Below are 20524 nucleotides of genomic sequence, written 5' to 3' on the forward strand. Positions count from 1 at the left end.
TTTATCATTGAAAGGGAGGCATATGAATTTCCTACATGTGCTACATTTTAGGCATTTGACCTTCACCCTTTAATTGTGGCCCGGATCCACATAACGTTTGAATGGAGCGTAGCGGAGTCAGCCGAGGATTGCCGATTGCGGAAAATACGGTTTGCTCATATAAAGGCCGAGGATACCCGTGTTCGCATAACGTAATAGTGAATCGACATAATATAGTTGTGTGAGTTAATATCATAAAGAATTGACATAATGTAATGATAGGTTAACACAATGTAATTGTTGTTTAATTAAATGTCATGAACAGTAAACATAACGAAATGCAAGAATGTGTAAATGTCTTAAAGTGTTGACATAATGTAAAGGAAGGTTTACACGATGCAATAGTAGTGTGGGATAATATCATAAAGAATCGACACAATATAATGGAAGGTTGACACAATGCAGTAGTAGTGTGGGTTAATGTCATAAAGAGTTGACATAATATAAAGGAAGGTTGACACAACGCAATAGTAGTGTGAGTAAATGTCATAAAGAGTTGACATAATGTAATGGAAGGTTGACACAATAAAATAATAGTGGGAGTAAATGTCATAAAGAGTTGACATAATGTAAAGGAAAGTTCACACAATGCTATAGTAGTATGAGTTAATATCATGTAGAGTTGACATAATGTAATAGAAGGTTAACACAATGTAATAATTGTGTGAGTAACTGTCATATGGAGTTGACATAATGTAATTGAAGGTTGACGCAGTGCAATTGTTGTCAATTTGTTATTAATTTGATATCACCGATTATATAACTGACTTATTGTGAATTATGCTGTATACGACCGTCTTCCTACTATTTCTAGCTGGATTTTCTACAGCATTTCAGTTAAGGGATCGCCTTTTATGTACAGTGCAGTTTTGGTGAGTAAGTTGTTGACATAATATTTATAATAAAGCTATTTCTTAATTCAACAAAATTCAGGACTCATTCAACAAAATACATGTATACTACTACAGGCACGGATCAAAAAAATTTTCAAAGGGGTGGGGATTGAGAGGGGGGGGGGGTCGAAGAGGAAGAGAGTTATTATAACCTACATTTTACATATATAAAGGATGTTAAGAATGTTTATTCAACAATTTTCTTTTATTTTCGAAAAGAAATACGATGAGAAAAGAAGACATTTACAATTTGTGATATTTCATGTTTAAAGAGTCCTTTATTGCTAATGATCAATTAGGTTTTAACTGTCCTTTGATGAATCGCGTGTGCAGAAACATTAGGGATGACACATATATTTGTGTAATAAATTAAGCACACAGGTTAAAACATCCTTTCAAAAACTATATGCAAAAAATACCATATCGGGGGAAAGCTTCAAATTGACAAACCGATTCTTTTGAAAGTTGATCTATCTTTCTTATACCTACGCTCATCAGCTTGTCTAATGCAAGATAAGCTTTAAAGAAACAAAATGTTAATCAAAGTAAATTATCCTTTATTTTCACTCAAAATGACCAGCTTTTCTATCATTTAAGTGCTTTGAAGATATTATATATATTTTCATATGGAAGAAAAATCCTATAACTTTCTGCAAGAAATGAATTGCTACAACTCGAAAGCACAGTCTAGTGATGTTGTCATCCTTGAAAATTCATCTCTTTAGTTAAGCACAACTTTGAAATGTTTGAATATATTTTATCATGGAACAAACTTTCTTAACATTCCTTACATGTAATTAAATAACTCAATAGGATGCAGGCTGGGGTGTGGTTTTTAAAGTTGGGAGGTTGATCAACTTGGGGGAAAAATACGTGTATAAATTACCTGAAAGTTTTGAAAAAGAAAGGAAAACAAGCAAATTCAAAGAATTGTGGTCCCCCGCTTTCGGTATCTTTTTGGGTGAGATGTCATTTTTTTATGACATTTTGTGTCTAATATGAACGCCCTATCATAAGTCATCTATTTAGAAATTATCACTGAACTCCAAGGTCAAGGTCAAAGGGTTAACGTACTTAGTATTCAATGAAAAGTCTTTTCAAAAGGATTACATATGTGAAGTATGAAAGCCCCAGCCCTTACCATTCAAAAGTTATGGTCAAGGTTAAAGTTTTCTCATAAGTACAAAAAAATCTCCAAGGTCAAGGTCAAAAGGTCAAGGTTGTTCATATCAAATGAAAGGTCTTGCCACAAAAAATACATACGTGAAATATGAAAGCCTTGGTATCTACTGTTCAAAAGTTGAGGCCAAGGTCAAAGTTTTTGAAAAGTAGGTCAAACTCCAAGGTCAAGGTCCAAGGGGCAAAGTTCTTGGTATTCAATGAAAGGTCTTCTCACAAGAATTATATATATGAAGTATGAAAGCCCTAGCTCTTACTACTCAAAAGTTATGCTCAAGGTTATTAAAGTTTTTTCATACGTACAGAAATCTCCAAGATCAAGGTCAAAAGGTCAAAGTTGTTGGTATTCAATGAAAGGTCTTGCCACAAAGAATAAGTATATGAAATTCCTAGTATCTACCATTCAAAAGTTATGGCCAAAGTAAAAGTTTGGAATTTTTGTGTAAAAGTGGGTCAAACTCCAAGGTCAAGGTCAAAAGGTCAAATTTGGTGGTACCCAAAGAAAGGTCTTGTCACAAGGAATACACATATGAAATATGAAAGTCATAGCTCCACTGAATCAAAAGTTATGGGCAAGGTTAAAGTTTTTGTGACGGACGGGACAGACTACAGACGGACAGACAGACAGACGAATGAGATTTAATGTCCCCTCGCTTTCGCGAAAGCGGGGGACAATAAATCTCTGAACCCGAAAGTTCTAAGTTGTAAAGGGGATGGGGTTTCATTTTGTTCTCACAACCAAATTTCTTTATATATTAACATTAGCCTTTTGCTGAACATTTTTATAGTAAAAATACAACAAAAATTTGGGACATTCTTATTCTCTCTCTTATTTGCAAATACAAAGGGAGGGGGTTGCGATTCCTGTACCCCCCCCCCCGTGGATCCGCCACTGCTAGTATATACAATTCTTTAATTGCAAGTAAATCGTGTTCTTTGATTGTTAATACTGCAAAGAGTTTAATAAAGTAACTTTTTTTTTACCAGAACACGTGCGTATTCTATTAAAAACAAGATGTGTTTGTGAAACACTGATGCCCCCGTATTGCAACATAGTGAAGATCTAACTTTTCTTAGATGCAAAATTAATATATTAGTACCCAAACTAGGATCTCATAACTGGAAATACAATTGTAAAACACGAAAACCCTATCACCATCTGTTTCAAAGTTATGACCAGGCTAAAGTTTTCTCATAAGTACAGAAATCTTCAAGATCAAGGTCAGAAGGTCAGGTTATTGGTATCCAATGAAAGGTCTTTCCACAAAGATCATATATTTGAAGTATGGAAGCCCTAGCCCTAACAATTCAAAAGTCACGGCCAAGGTTAAAAAGATTTTTATAGTACGTAAAACTCCAAGATCAAGGTCAGAAGGTCAAGGTTACTGATATTGAATGAAAGGTTCTGTCACAAGAATTACATATGTGAAGTATGAAAACCCTAGCCCTTACTCTTCAAAAGTTATTGCAAATGTTAATGTTTTTTCATAAGTCCGGAAATCTCCAAGGTCAAGGTCAAAAGGTCAAGGTTATTGGTATCCAATAAATGCTCTTGCTACAAAAAAATCACATGTGAAGTATGGAAGCTCTGGTCCTAACCGTTCAAAAGTTATGGCAAAGGTAAAGATTTTTTAAAAGTAGGTCAAGGTCAAAAGTCTCAATATCAAATGAAAGGTCTTGTCACAAGGATAAAATATATAAAGTATGAACTCTTACCCTTTAAAAGATATCATCAAGGTTTATTTTTTGAAAGTAGGTCAAACTCCAAGGTCAAGGTCAAAGCTTTTGGTATTCAATGAAACGTCTTTTTACAAGGATTACATATGTGAAGTATGAAAGCACTAGCCCTTACCGTTCATAAGTTATTGCCAAGGTTAAAGTTTTTTCTTCAGTACGTAAATCTCCAAGGTCAAGGTCAGAAGGTCAAGGTTAGTTTTATCCGTTAAAAGGTCTTGCCACAAAAAATATTTATGTGAAGTATAAATGTCCTGGTATTTATTGTTCAAAAGTTATGGCCAAAGTAAAAAGTAGAATTTTTGTGTAAAAGTGGGTCAAATTCCAAGGTCAAGTTCAAAAGGTTACATTTGGTGGTACCTAAAGAAAGGTCTTGTCACAAGGAATACACATGTGAAATATGAAAGTCACAGCTCCACTAAATCAAAAGTTATGGACAAGGTTAAAGTTTATGCGGACAAACAGAGACAGACAGACAGACAGACGGATACGACAAAAACTATATACCCCCGAAACTTCGTTTACGGGGGCATAGAAAAACCAACCAATGTATAAAGATCTAAATTGAATTCTGTATGTAAGTAAAATAATATAAATTATAAAGTCTATGGTTATATTTTATTTTTTCAGGAGTAGTGACAATCCTCTTACTCAGGATATACAAACAAAAAACTCGACTTGCACCTCTGGTTTTATAGAGTGGATATATCCAGAGGGACGTATTCGAGTTCATTTTCCTGACGTCCCGGATCAACTCTGTATCACACGTGGTATAGCTGCCGAGGATGACGTCATTACAAATGTTTATTACGAAGATGGAGAACAAGCCCGGGACCTTCAGTTTAATGCCGGTTAGTACACCCCAATTCTTTTATAAAACAATATAAGTGAAACCAATACTTTCTACTAGCGAAATAGTTTAAATACTTTTGGTTTCTTTCGGGGGCGTGGAAGGCCTTCAGCAGTAAGCTTGATGACTGTACACCCTTTCTTGACTGACTGTACACCCTTGATGACTTCACTGTTCACCCTTGATAACTGACTCTGTACACCCTTTGATGACTGACTGTACATCCTTAATGACTGACTGTACACCCTTTCTTCAACCATTTGGTTGAAGTAGCGAGTACATGTACCAGTCAGAAAACACACAGTTATAGCCAACCTACCAACTGTAAACTTGGATTTATGTGACCTTGAATTTGTCTCTATCATGACCTTTGTAATAGGGTCACAATGCATCTACGCCAATCTTTGTAAAAGTCGGAGCTTCTTAAATCTCTTATAAAAAATAATTGTTTTAATAAGGAAGCACAGTTTTTAATTTCTAAGTTAAACTTTTATGACCTGGGTTCATATGCATAAAAAATCTAAGAATTTTTAGTAAGTATTATACTTATTCCCAGATCAAACTGCTTAACTAAGAAACATACTTTAAGTTTCATGCATAAAAATTCTAAATGCATTACTTAGTGCATCATAGCAAAGCATATCACTTCTTGCTTAAAATAAAACGTCACAATGGTGTGACGTCATTGCGGGTTTTGACGATATTGAATCTCCCGTTTTACGTCATCATCATCGTCTGAATATGGCAGAGAAGAAACGTAAACCAAACTGGACACTGGAAGAATGTTTACATTTAACGCGTTTATTTAACGATAATAAGAAAATTTTGAGGGCTAAATTCGGCGCCGGAGTTACCACTCAAAAGAAAAGGGAAGTATGGAAAAATATTACTGAAGCAATTAATGCAGCCAACCCTTCAACCGTCCGGACTATAGAAGAAGTCGAAAAGAAGTGGCACAACATCCACATGAAAAGGAGGGGAGAAATTTCTGATTTTAGAAGAAGTTTGCAAAAAACAGGTTCGTGAAATGCTTGGTATGCTTGTTATGTCAGCCATGTTGTTTACCGTACCTAAGATACAAGTGATACAAGGGTGATAACTCTATTGTCGGTATTGAGGCATTATATATAACGGGATGTAAGCAGTAGATCTAACTGTGAAATTCTGAAATTGATATTCCAAGTCAAGAGACTCATAATGTATTAAAAATTTATTTTATGAAGTACCAAAATTACATGTGTAATAATGTACCGTAGGACTATTCGAATGACAAAAGACAGGCGTCAAAGACTGAAAGAGTAGACTATGTCAAATTTGGAAATTATTTTAGCACGGAAAGATTACGGAAATTTGGACGACCTTGGTAATCATGCAGATTGTTTATTTTGATTTATTAGTATATTATAGGTCATAGTCTCACTGTGTTTACCCTAATGGCCCGTGCGAGAATATAACCATACCTTTATTTTTTATAACCCCACCCCCCCCGACCAGCAATTTCATTTACCGAAAATACTTTACACAATCTAATAAATAGTAGATGTTAGATCCTCTCACATACTCGCTACACTTACATTGGATCTAACATCTACTTTTAATTAGATTGTGCACACCGCGAAGAACTTTTAGATTTTCCAAACAAATGCCTAGATCTATATAATAATGATTTGTTCAGAAACAAAAAAAATCATATACTATAGTGAATTACAATCAGCTCGAAATTAGCAAGCCATAGTGAAAAAAATATTACTATTTCAGCTAAAGTGATCCCCGGTATTTTTTGATAAAGAAAATGTAAACTTTTTTATATACATGAAATAATGGATATATCTTTTTGAAAGCAACAAAAAACAAATTTTAAATAATAACAAAATGCTTCAATTTACATAGGTGGAGGACCGGCAGAGAAACCATTAAGTGCACTGTCACAAGCAGTTGAGGAGGTAATTGGTGAGGAAAATGTTTCTATCTGCGGAATATCTGGGGCCTTTGATTCCTCTTTGATGACGTTCGCAGGGGGAATAAGGAAGCATACAAGATATTCTAATGCAATTGTTTTGTAAAACAAGTTTTGATTGGCTAATGCACTGGTGTTTGAAGCAGTAAAACGAGCATTAACGAGAGTGAAAGCTTTACATTGTGACGTCATAATTAAGCGACGCAAAAACACAATGCCCCGTGACGTATTTTATGTAACAAAATTCGACAAATAAGACGTAAACAAAAAAAATGTATGGATTGCATTAGAATGGGAATAACTGATCTTCTAATTTGGTATTTGCGACCGTTAATGCTGATTTAACGGTCGCAAACATCCGTTTTACCGGCTCCGCTTACGCGTCGCCGGTAAAACTCAGTTTGCGACCGTTAAATCAGCATTAACGGTCGCAAATACCAAATTAGAAGATAGTTATTCCCTAATTCTAATGCAATTGTTTTGTAAAACAAGTTTTGATTGGCTAATGCACTGATGTTTGAAGCAGTAAAACGAGCATTAACAAGCGTGAAAGCTTTTTTCATTGTGACGTCATAATAGAGCAACGCAAAAACACAATGCCCCTTGACGTATTTCATGTGACAAAATTCAACCAAATAAGACGTAAACAACAAACAAAATACATGAATTGCATTAGAATGGGAATAACTAATCTTTTAATCTGGTATTTGCGACCATTAATGCTGATTTAACGGTCGCAAACATCCGTTTTACCGGCTCCGCTTACGCGTCGCCGGTAAAACTCAGTTTGCGACCGTTAAATCAGCATTAACGGTCGCAAATACCAAATTAGAAGATAGTTATTCCCTAATTCTACCTTGGCTAAATCAGTGCTGCATTATGACGTCATAGTAGGCAAGATGACGTCAATTTTAGAAATCAGGTTTTCGTAATATTGATATTTAGCGATGTAATTTAACTCTAAAAAATGATTAGAAACGTGTAAACATTAACAAAAATAAAATGTTTTGATTTTTATGCTGTAACAGTCATTATGATTGAAATCTACCACCGATGACGTCATATGTGTACATCGAGTAATTTGGAAATTGATCATGTCGTGTAAAGAGAATTTGGCTAGGACGGCATGTTCAAAGATACGTAAAATGGAGTTTAAAAGGAAATATCGGAAATATTGTGTTAAATTCATATGGAGTTCAATAAATTAAACAGGTATGCTAATTTATTTTCATCGATTATATTCTCTTTCGAAGACAGTCAGCTATATTACGTATCCCGGTTGGCCTATCGTCCGTCATTCTTGACCAAAAAATGCAACAGAACAACAATAAGCTGGATATTTCAAAACATACGATTTACACAGATTGAAAGTTTGCGTTTTGACAAACTTGGAAAGTGCTGCTATAATCCCGAGTTAAGCAAGGCTTTACGAAAAATCTCGATTCATATGTATAACATTCAAAACATCGAGTAAGGTTTTGTGCGAATGTGTGGGATTATTATTTAACTGACGGGACAGTTGGATTCTAGCTGCACTTTTTAGACAAAATAGATTTTTTTCAACTATATTATTTACTCAAAGAAATTATTAAATTCCGGGGTATTGTTGTTCTGTAAGCTTTTTTATTAAGGAAAATTCTGCTATTAATAGAAGTCACGTGATGCCGTGGCGGTGATGCACATCTTTGCGTTAGACACGCTTTTATCTGTATGCAATAGTAAATAACAGTTTACGTTTATCAGTGGTTTTGGTAATTTATCAAACTAAATTTTCTTCAAAAAGTCTAATTTTCCCGAGAAATTACTTATATGCTTCCTTAACATACCCGCGTTTAACAATTTCAACAGGGGGATGGAAGACATTCCATCGAGTTCACTGCAAGGGTAAGGCTTTCTTAAGTGTCAGTCAACTTTATTACTGTTTTTTTTTAAAATCTCGATATTGACTGTTCTGGCTGATTTTTTTTTTTGAATAGTAAATCGATAATTTGATGCTCATAAATGACGAGTATAATTCTTTAAAAATTATTTTTAAACAGACGAGTGGTGGAGGATTTTCAGCTCGACCCACAGCTCTCAACGTGCACGAGTCAGCCCATTATCCAAGAAGACGTGTCACTGGGTATCTCGGCCTTCCCAATGCCGCCAAATTCTCCAAGAGAAACTACAGCTACATGTAACCTAGCTAGAGAGAAACTTCAACTCGAAGTTGAGAACCTCCGTCTGAGGAATGCCCTTCTGAAGCAACAATTGAAAGACTTCAATAAAAAACACTTGTAAAACTTTTTATTAATGTTTATACTGAAAATAAATTATATTCGATAAAGGTAAAATAATAAATGTCCTCTCTAGAAATGATTCATTGTAATGTGATTTCTGTATGCTCTGCCATCCAGATTGTCGGGGACACAGTTGTTGTTATCAGCATCATCGTCATCACTGCCCTCATCAGAATCATCGTCGCTTTCTCCATCCTCGTCAATGATTGGCGTGTTGAGCAATTTTGCTAAATTATGAAGTACTGCGCAGGCCATAATAATCTTGCAAGCCCTCTCTGGACACAACCTTATCTCAGAATGTAATACATGAAAACGTCTTTTCCATTGTCCTATGGTTCTCTCAACAATGCACCTCGTCACCTTGTGTGATCTATGAATGAAAAATAAATAAATACAGGCACGTAGCATCGTTTTTGAAAAGGGGGGGGGGGGCAACCTGAGAATTTTTTTTTACTTAAAAAAAGTTGACAGGCAAAGGAAAAAAACCTCGAAAATCCTATATATATCTAATGTTTTCCTATATTTCCTTGCTATGAATATACTGTGTTAGAAAACGGGGGGGGGGGGGGGGCAACCATCTTTTCATTGGACATTTTCTATAGTAAAGGGAATGTTGGGAAAAAAAGTGCCCCCCCCCCCCTGTTGCTAGGTGCCTGAAATAATTGATTAATGAAGATGTATGCAATAATTAGGGGGAGGGTAGGTTCTTACTTGAAAAAGTATACTATTTCTGGTTGTTTTCTTTTTTATCGAATGGCGATAATGCGGTAACTAACTGTAAATCAACCTGGAAATATGTCGATGCAGAAAATAATGAGAAAAAAGTTCGCAGTATAACATCATTATTAAATAAGACATATTTACCCATTGTATCTTCTTTCCTGTTGGGTTGCAGGGTTAAGGAAGGGAGTCAGGATCCAGTTTTTGCACGGATAGCCACTATCACCGAGAAGGTGACATTTAACAGGAATTAGTCCGGGTGTTTGAAATAATTGGCTAATGCCACTTTCTCGCAAAATTCTTGCGTCATGTGTTGACCCTGGTCACTTGGCGACTATGTCCAGTATATGACAATGTGCGTCCACGACAAGTTGCACATTAACACTGTGGAAGTTTTTTCTGTTAACAAATTCTTCTTCATTAACTGTAGGACGCAATATTCTAACATGGGTCCCGTCGATAGCGCCAAGCACTCCCGGGAAATTGGCGATTGCGTGAAAGTCTGTCTGGTGCCTGTGAATTGTCTGAGCGTCGGTAGGAAATTTTATATCTTTGAATGATATGTGGTCGAGTTAAGGCTGTAGAGACCCTTTGAACAATTCTAGACACAGTTGATTGGTGAATTCCGAAGTCATCCCCGTTACATAACTGCATTTTTCCTGTTGCGAAATAGCGAAGAGCTATCATGACTTGTAAATTAGTTGGTATGCTACAATTTCGACTTGTTGCTGGTGAAACGGAATCGTCAATCAGCGTCCCGATATGTTCAATTCCTTGTCTATCAAAACGGTAGCGTGTGATAAGTCCCACAGCATTGTATTCCGTAAAGGGATCTAATCTCCGCTTAAAAACACGACGTTGTCTTTGCTGTCTTGCAGCCATTTTGCTGTGGTAAGCAAAATGCTTAAAAACTTTAGACAAGGTGAGGGGTTGTTTAAGGTTTCGTCAAAGGTCAACATGTCCAAAAAATTATTTTTACAATAGCCCCAAAACTATGTAAGGTATAAAGTTAAAACTTTTACAGTTTATAAATTTTCTATTGATTAACATATAGAAAGTATCACTTGACAAAAAAAATACTTGGAATGATATTAATTGAGAAAAATTCTTCTTAAAAATGCATATATTTTCAAAAAAATACACTTAATTAATTCTGTGCTTTTAGTGAAAACCATCATTGCAGAAACAAAATATGCTTATCAATGAAGGGCAAGTTGGACTTGGATAGCCTCTGGAAAGTTGTTTTTCCTGTTTATTTTGTCCAAATGCTAAGACTTGAAAGTGAAAGTACACTGCAAATGGCGGATTCTATAGGGGTCTTGTCTTTATACATGTCATGCTTTCAATAACAGCCTTTCAAAGGCAATTCACGTCCAACTTGCCCTTCAATGATAAACATATATTATTTCTACAATGTTGGTTTTCACAAAAAGGACAGAATGAAGCAGATACATTTTTTAAAAATATGCACATTTTCTGATACAATTTTTCTCAAGAAATGTCTTTTTAAAAATATTTATTATCAAGTAATACTCTCTATCTATTAATCAGTGATATATTTAAAAACTGTAAACGTTTTGACTTTATACCACACATAGTTTTGGAGCAATTGTAAAAATAATTTTTTAGACATGTTGACCTTTGACGAAACCTTAACTTTAAGCATATTCTAAGACATATAAGTAAGAATAAGAAACGTCATGCAATCCACTTACAACGTAAAGTGACGTACTAAGTAAAAAACGTCACTCTGCTTAAGGTAAATCGGCACTTGAGAATATACTTAGCAGAATAAGAATTTTTATGCATATGAACCCTGGATACCTTCACTTTTCTTTACTGCCAGTAACTCTGAATTTGTCTAACATATAAATACCTGTACATTAGCATAACCAGGATTATTGTGCAGATACTGCTAGGTGATGATCAAAATACAAATACAAGATTCCTATGCCCCCGTCTTATTTCACTTTTACTCATATGTCATGCACTCAACAAAATCAGTCAGTTAATTATTTCATTATTTTTCTGTACATTACAGATGGAAGATCCTGCTTTAATCCCACCGGTACAGAAACATCAGTAGTATTTGAGGGACCCACAAGAATGCATACACTCATGGCATCATTTGCGTACGAGATGATCTCCTCCAGGGACCTCAGCTTAGTGGACAGAATGCAGTCTTTCATTCACATGGCAATTCGGGCAGTTCGTCCATTTGGCTATTTTCTACGACAATGGAAAATCCCGATTAACACTGATCAAATGTAAAATTTCAGATGATGAAAGAAACTGATCCCTTCGTTGAAACTGTTAATACTAATGATTTATGTATTAGAATATTATAGGTATTCACAAAAATAATGATTTTACTTGATACTTTTTTGTTTAAATAAAAAATACACAAACTTCATGTACTTTTAATTTACTTTATTTTTTTCTGGTAAATGTGTATCCCAAGACGAACATCTATGCAAGTTAGGTTTAAGAAGGATTTAGTTACGTAGTACTTGGGAACGGATTTGCTCAAAAAGCCTGTTTACACATCCAGAAAATGTAGGTCGGTTCCTACATCTACAGCAATCCTGGTGGCGTCTAGGGCTGTATCAATATATCGATACGTATCGATATTCAATAATAATATCGTATCGAAAAATAACTAATTCTGTTTAAAAGATGGGAATTACAATCTTCAAAGATTATATTTCACGTTTTTTAATTAAAACTGTCCAATAATTATATAATTTGTGAGGAAATCACACAGTTTTTATAATATTACAAAATACAAAGAGAAATTTATTTGAAAATGTTGATTTTACCGTCGTCAAAAGTTTTAATTTGAAGTGTTCTTTGTATAGAAAATGACACAAGGGACTTCAGGGAGAGGGCTAAAATAGGCTGCGCCTGCTGCAGAAGGATAAAACGTACGCTCAACTAGGACCTTAGGTCCCCTGCTCAGTTCACGACTATCGGGCCTGTTTACTCCGCTACAAAATGTAGTGCGTTGCATACGTAAAGTGAAAATAGAATAAATCGTATTACTGTGACGCCTTTCCAGTGTAACAAAATCCCAGAAAATTTATTTTTGTCAAAGGAATAACCATCTGATGGGTATCAGAAAAGAAAGGGCGAGGGAGGGGGTGGGTTGGGGGGGTGCTGAGCAACATTGACTGCAATATCATAAGATATATGATATATATAAGAGTTTAACATTCATGGATTATGTTGGGTGACCTGTGATCTCCCCTATGACTTTATTATTCCATGTAAGGTTATAGCGACTCTGAGTAAACGACGTCCAGTCTCTGCATTCGCCGATCTCTAACAAGCAGGGGGAGGATAAAGATCTTGCCCCCTACCACCTCTACCTTTTCATTTCGCTCGGACTTTTCACCAATCCTTTAACATAATGGAATAATTATTCGTTAATAAATTATCTAATGTCCCCTTTGTCTTCCTTATGAGGCCATGCTTCAATAGGCGACCTCCTCACTTTAACACTTTTAGTAAACCCTGATTTTATTTTTCTTACAAAGAAGATGTACCCCCCCCCCCCGTATTGCGAAGTTTGGGGCTGCATGGAGTTCTCCTTCCCTTTCCCTGGAATTAACACATCAAATTCATAAACCAATGAAAACTACATTTAAAAAAATAAAACTTTTAGAAATGCACCAATTGTAATTTACTCTTGGGATACATATACTGTATTAGAAGACAAGCAAGTTAACTAATCCTCCAAATTCCAATTACATTGTACATACATTTAGAGAATTCGGAGAAATTGTGCACTTTTTTTCCTTGTCAAAAAATTAGAGTAGCAACTTTTCCTTTTATTGATATGAAAAATAATTCTAGATATACCATGATTTTAAATTATTGCCTAATCACAACTTTCATTCACATCGTTATATAATGAACATAGGATTACCTTTGTCTCATTCATATACTACAATTTGTGAAGTATGAAATACCTCTTGATGTACAATAGAAGACTTCCGCTTGTTCCCATAATCTTTATGCGGATACCAGAGGTAACAAAAAGTTAATAAGACCAGAGGTCACTTTATATTGAACATCAAAGGTCATCTTATTTTGTACATCAGTAGGGGGACCAGAAGTCACCTTATATTTTACATCAGTAGGAGGACCAGAGGTCACCTGATTTTTATACTGTACATCAGTATGTGGACCAGAGGACACCTTTTATTGTACTGTACATCAGTTGGGAGACCAGAGGTCACCTTATATTATACATCAGTGGGGGGACCAGAGGACACATTATATTGCACTTTACATCAATGGGGGGACCAGAGTACACCTTATACATGTATTGTACATCAATAGGAGGACTTAAGGACACCTTATATTGCACTTTACATCAGTAGGGGGACCAGAGGACACCTTAAATTGTGTGTACATCAATAGGAGGACCTGAGGACACCTTATATTGCACTTTACATCAGTAGGGGGACCAGAGGTCACCTTATATTATACATCAGTGGGGGGACCAGAGGACACCTTATATTGCACTTTACATCAATGGGGGGACCAGAGTACACCTTATATTGTACATCAATAGGAGGACTTAAGGACACCTTATATTGCACTTTACATCAGTAGGGGGACCAGAGGTCAATTTATATTGTACATAACTAGGGGTACCAGAGGTCACCTTATATTTTACATCGGTAGGGGGACCAGAGGTCACCTTATTTGTACATCAGCAGGGGGACCAGAGGTCACCTTATATTGTGCATCAGTAGGTGGACCAGAGGTCACCTTATTTGTACATCAGCAGGGGGACTAGAGGACACCTTATGTTGTACATCAGTAGGGGGACCAGAGGACACCTTATATTGCACTTTACATCAGTGGGGGGACCAGAGGTTATCTTATATTGTACATCAGTAGGGGGACCAGAGTTCACCTTATATTAAACATCAATAAGAAGACCAGAGGTCACATTATATTGTACATCGGTAGGGGGACCAGAACCTTTAGGTCAGATTTAACGTTTGTCACTAGATGGACCAGAGGTAAACTAATATTGTACATCAAGAGGTTGATCTAACGTCACCTTATATTTTATTTCATTATGGAGACTAACTGTCACCTTGATATTGTACAACAGAAAGGGGACCGGAGGTCATCTTATGCTGTACAAGACCAGACGTCAGATTATATTGTGCACCAAAAAGGGGAAACCGAGGTCATCTTATACATCAAAAGGGGGTTCGAGGTCACCCTATGTTGTTGATAATTATTGGGATCGACCTAAGGTCACTTTATATTTTACATCACAAGGGGGACCAGAGGTCACCTTGCATTTAACATAAATAGGAAGACATCTAAAAAGAAAAAAACGGCGGACCAAAGGTTATAGATAAAAAGCATATTAACGGGATACTAGAGGTTCTCTTATAAGAACACGACAAGAGGCCTAAGGGTCTTATAGGTCATCTGAACATCATGTAAAAACTTTAAAACAATTGAATTTGGTTCGCGCTTTGAACCAGAGGCCATGGCATTCTCAATTTTGAATTAAAAGCACCATTGCTCATCATATCTATATACTTAGCATGCTTAAATTGGCTACTTAACACCTATATAGAGCGTAGGGGAACAAAAAGAACATTTCAAATAATCAGTTATAATTAGCAATAATAAGTAGTGCCCATTGACCACAAACACCCTCATCTTGGAATCAAATATTTCACAATTTTGAAAAAAAATGCACCCTTGTTCATAAAAAATTTTGGTTTACACCAAATAAGAAATTTCAAAGCATTAATTCAATTACAGTATTTAATTAGATCCCCGACCCCTAAATGGTACCCATGAGCCAGGGGCCTTGAAATTTAAAATTCTGGAAGAGGCTCCCTTTCTTATCATATCTATATGTAGTTAGTTTAATTAATATCCAGGAGAAGAGAGGAAGATTTGTTTTGAAGAATTAATGAATTTTAACTTTACAATTTATATAGCCCCACCGTAACACCAGAACCCCTGACCTTTGGGTAACGAATTTCATAACTTTGGAGAGAATATCCCTCTTCATCATATCTATGCATGTAGTTAGTTAATGCATTTCACGATGTAACTTTTTATAGCCATGTTCTATCCCCAGGGCCCCTGACCCTGGGACAATGAATTTTACAATTTTGGTAGAGGAGTAAATGCTTATAATAATTATGCCAATAGTTAGACGGCAATTAGATGTCAATGAGTAAAGAAGATTTTTAAAGATTTCATCAATTGTAGTAGTTCCGCCCCCCAAACGTTCTTGCCTTAGGGGATGGAGGGCAGGGACCATGATTTAAAACAGTCTCCCCTTCACCCATAGATGCTTTATACAAAAATTGGTTGTAAATGGTTGAGGGATTGCAGAGAAAAGCTGAAAATGTTCGAATGTTAACGCATAATGCACAGCGCACGGCGCCAGAAAAAAAACTGATTCAGGTGACCAAATAAGGAGTCCTTTGGTCTCAATATTAATGTAAAATATTGGGTGTCTTCTGATCTCCCTGTTGACTTACAATATAAGATAACCTCTGGTCTTTTTATTGATGTAAAATATACAGTGTCTTCCGGTTTCTTCATTGTCGTTCAAAATAGTGTGATCACTAGTTTTAATGATGTACTATATAAGATGACCTCTTGTCCCCCTACTGATGTACAAATTACAAGGGCTGTTCAATAAATTATGTCCTGAACTCTATGACATACAATACAGATGTCATATGGCATTAAGCTTGACTTTCTCTCATTATTGAATTTTGATGAATTTATAACAGTTTATGTGACCACTTTCCATCACATAGTTTCATTGTGAGAAGCTGGAAAACAAGGGTATTCGCCACACTGCATTAAAATTGAATGGTAAAGAATCAGTAAACTAGAGTGAAATTAAACCGTTCATTAAAGCTGCTGTAAAACTTGTTAAGAATCCCAAATACTCACTGAAATATGTAGAATTTACAGCGATTAATGTCAGTTTTCTAGACAAATGAGCAGGTGGATTTCAATGATAAAAATTATATAATGGGCATCAAAAATGAATACTGTCCTTGCAAACAAAACATTAAGGTATTCAATGTATATCGACCATATTTTGTACCTAATAAATGAATGGTCCAATATTTCTAATTATGGTAGCATGAAAATGTTATCAACTAAAAATGCTCCACCAAAGGAATTTACAAAATTTTGATTATTGTCCAATTAATTGCACCTTGAATTTTACACTGAAGTCTATGGGCAGCATATGTTTAAATCAGATATTGTTAAAAGTAATTTGAATTAAAAAAAAATCTCTTGGTGAAATATGCATAAACTCCCTGTATATTAAACTATCATGAAATAAACTGAATTATTTACAACGGAAATTTTGAGAAATCAAAAATTCTCTTCCTTTCATCAATTGCAGAAAATTCTTCAAAAACTTTTCACGTGCAAAATGATCGTCTCCTTACGTGTTATCAGTTTTGTGAATTTGGTTCATTTCACTTTTATCGTTATCTAGCAATGGCATTTTAAGTGCTTGAAAATTATTTAAACTCATTCAAAATCCCTTCATTATACATTGAATACCTTAAACAACTGTAATGTAATGTTTGCCAAATTTCAACAAATAATCACTGATGATGTATGATTGACTATACGACACATAGCAAATTTGATAGACATCATTTGGGAGTAGTTCACACTGTTTCAAAGAAACGTTTGACAATAAAAAAACCTTAATGCTCAAAAGTCACCCTACGTTTTAAAAAATGAGTGAAAACGGCTCCGTGTAAGAATATCTAAACAATTATTAAAATTATCAGTAATTGTAGTTATCCACGTTTATTTGAATTTCAAACAGATATTGAAACTTGAATCTATTGCTTAAAACCCTCAAAACAAAATTTACAATGAGATGTACTTGACAAAAACAGCGAAGGTCTGAGAAGAGGAAAAAATTGCAAGAGCACAAAGACAGATTTAAGTGCAATTTTCTTAAATATTAGTGATCTTGTTGTTCGAATTCGTATTCGGTGAGGCAGCTTAAATCTAGAAAGCAATTTTTTTGCACAAAAATCAAAAGGTTAATGAGTATCAGGAATCCACTACATTTGATGTTTTCATGACAGCATCCAAACCCGCAAGCTCTGAAGAGTAAAAGAGTTTTGGGGATAAACAGAAAGTTAATTTTTCTTTTCACATTAAGAATATTCGCCAGATCTTTCGCCTTTTGACTTGTTTCATTTTCCAAACTTGAAAAAACGCCTTTCAAATGGAAGAAACAAGTCCAGGAAATCAAAGGATCTGCCATAATCCAGTATACAAAGGGTCCTACCCAAAAATGGGTTCTAAAAACAATCAGAAATTGGATAAAAAATGTTACGAACATGTGTCTTGATTAAAAGATAATATTAGGTTAAATCTTCTAAAGTCTAAATTATTGAAAAGTGTCCTTTGTTTCTTTCCGAGCACCAAGGACATTATTTATTGAACAGCACACGTATAAAGTGACCTCTGGTCACCCTACTGATGTACAATATAAGGTGTCCTCTGGTCTCCTTATTGATGTTCAATATAAGGTGTCCTCTGGTCCCCCTACTGGTGTACAATATAAGGTGACCTCTGGTCTCCTTATTTATGTTCAAACAAGGTGTCCTCAGGTCCCCCTGCTGATGTACAATATACGGTGACCTCTGGTCTCCTTATTGATGTGCAATATAAGGTGACCTCTGGTCCCCCTACTGATGTACAATATAAGGTGACCTGTGGCCCCCCTACTGATGTACTGTACAACATAAGGTGACCACCGGTCCCCTTACTGATGTACCATATAAGGTGATCTCTGGTCTCCTTATTGATGTACCATATAAGGTGACCTCTGGTCTCCTTATTGATGTTCCTCTGGTCCCCCTACTAATGTACAATAAAGGTGACCTCTGGTCCCCCAACTGATGTACTGTACAATATAAGGTGACCACTGGTCCCCCTACTGATGTACAATATATGATGACCTCTGGTCACCCTACTGATGTACAATATAAGGTGACCTCAGGCCCCCTTACTGATGTACTGTACAATATAAGGTGACCACCGGTCCCCCTACTGATGAACCATATATGGTGACCTCTGGTCTCCTTATTGATGTTCCTCTGGTCCCCCTACTACTGTACATTATAAGGTGACCTCTGGTCCCTCGACTGATGTTCTGTACAATAAAAGATGGCCTCTGGTCTCCTTATTGATGTTAAATATTGGGTGTCCTCAGGACCCCTACTGGTGTACAGTATAAGGTGACCACTGGTCCCCCTACTGATGTACTATATAAGGTGACCTTTGGTCTCCTTATTGATGTTCAATATAAGGTGTCTTCAGGTCCTCCTACTGATGTTCAATATAAGGTGACCTCTGGTCTCCTTATTGATGTTAAATATTAGGTGTCCTCAGGTCCCCCTACTGATGTACAGTATAAGGTGACCTCTGGTCTCCTTATTGATGTTGAATATAAGGTGTCCTCAGGTCCTCCTACTGATGTACAAGAAAGGGTGACCTCTGGTCTCCTTATTGATGTACAATATAAGGTGACCAGTGGTCCCCTTACTGATGTACAATATATGGTGACCTCTGGTCCCCCTACTGATGTATAATATAAGGTGTCCTGTGGTCCCCCTACTGATGTACAATATAAGGTGACCACTGGTGTACTATACAATATAAGGTGACCTCGGGTCCCTCTACTCATATTCAATATAAGTGATCTATGATCCCTCTAATGATGTACAATAATAGATGACCACTGATCTCCCTACTGATGTACAATATAAAGTTACCTTTGGTCCCCCTAATTACTTTCACGTTTCTGCTAATACCGTAAATCTGGAAATTTTTGCTGTAGATAAATTTTTAGCAAATATGCGAGTTCATTGCATTCGCAAAAATATTTTTCTTAAAAATAAATTACTAATAAGAAAACGTAAACAAAGCAGTGGCCATTCGCAAAATTTTGAAACGTAAAAATTAATCAACAGCATTTTGACCCGAGTTCGCAAAATAAAATCGACGTAAAAATTTCCAGATTTACGGTATATATATTAGAAATTAGATCTGTATAAAGTTATAAATATGATTAATTTTGAGTAAGACAAAGAAAACTGTCTATCATATAAAATTCAATCAAAATATAAGGTGACCTGAGGTCTCCGTATTGATATCGATGAATTTACTTTTGTCTTTAATGCCTGAAGAGTTCCTAAAATGTTTATTACTACGCAAAATGACGAACTATTTGCGGGGGACCCGAGGTCCTAGTTGAGCGTACGTTTTATCCTTCTGCGCGCCTGCTGCCCAATCCTATGCACGATAACATCAGTGAATAAGATATTGTTTTAAAAAAAATAAAAAATAAAAAAAATGACACAAGAACTTTAAAATGGGTAATAAATCACTTAATTGTTATGAAATTTATGCATAAAAATGATTAAGAAGCCTTTTCTGATGGACTTGTTTTAGAATCCAATATATCGTATATCGCTTTAAATAAAATATTGTATTGTATCACATCGTATCGAAATTCTTGGCTCAATACACAGCACTATTAGCGTCCATCCCTATTTTCATCATCCATGAATGTTTAATCAGAACTAGTCACATAATTAAAGAGCGATTCTCAAAAAAACACTTCTCTCGAAAATGTATGTATCCAAACAAAAATCCAAAGCAAGTCTGGTAGTGTCCATCCCTAGAGACTTCATCCAGGCTAGTTTGGGTCAGGATGGACTAATATTCACTTACTGAGAAATAAACTTTTAAAATACTTAAACTTTAACTGGGACACCGAAGCTGGGGAAGTACTCATGGGTAGCATAAAATTGAT

General features: G+C 35.7%; 1 protein-coding gene across 1 annotated transcript; it reads left to right on the forward strand.

Moving 5' to 3' along the window:
• The first annotated feature begins 808 nt into the window (after nt 1–808).
• Nucleotides 809–11922, forward strand: LOC134262506 (uncharacterized). Its single transcript, XM_062744906.1, has 3 exons — nt 809–911; nt 4476–4696; nt 11693–11922. The coding sequence occupies exons 1-3, from the start codon at nt 820–822 to the stop codon at nt 11920–11922; spliced, it is 543 nt and encodes a 180-aa protein (XP_062600890.1). The 5' UTR covers nt 809–819.
• The last annotated feature ends 8602 nt before the right edge of the window (nt 11923–20524 follow it).

Source organism: Saccostrea cucullata, unplaced genomic scaffold, assembly GCF_032062105.1.
Source record: "Saccostrea cucullata isolate Sc308-1 unplaced genomic scaffold, CSIRO_AGI_Scuc_v1 ctg11673, whole genome shotgun sequence".
Classification (NCBI taxonomy): Eukaryota; Metazoa; Mollusca; class Bivalvia; order Ostreida; family Ostreidae; genus Saccostrea; species Saccostrea cuccullata.

What these genes read in the sequence shown, in the direction of transcription:
- LOC134262506 (XM_062744906.1), top strand. Translation starts at nt 820, where the DNA reads ATGCTGTATACGACCGTCTTCCTACTATTTCTAGCTGGATTTTCTACA. An exon ending in TTATGTACAGTGCAGTTTTG is followed by an intron (nt 912 to 4,475) that starts GTGAGTAAGTTG and finishes TTATTTTTTCAG; the next exon opens with GAGTAGTGACAATCCTCTTA. An exon ending in GGACCTTCAGTTTAATGCCG is followed by an intron (nt 4,697 to 11,692) that starts GTTAGTACACCC and finishes TGTACATTACAG; the next exon opens with ATGGAAGATCCTGCTTTAAT.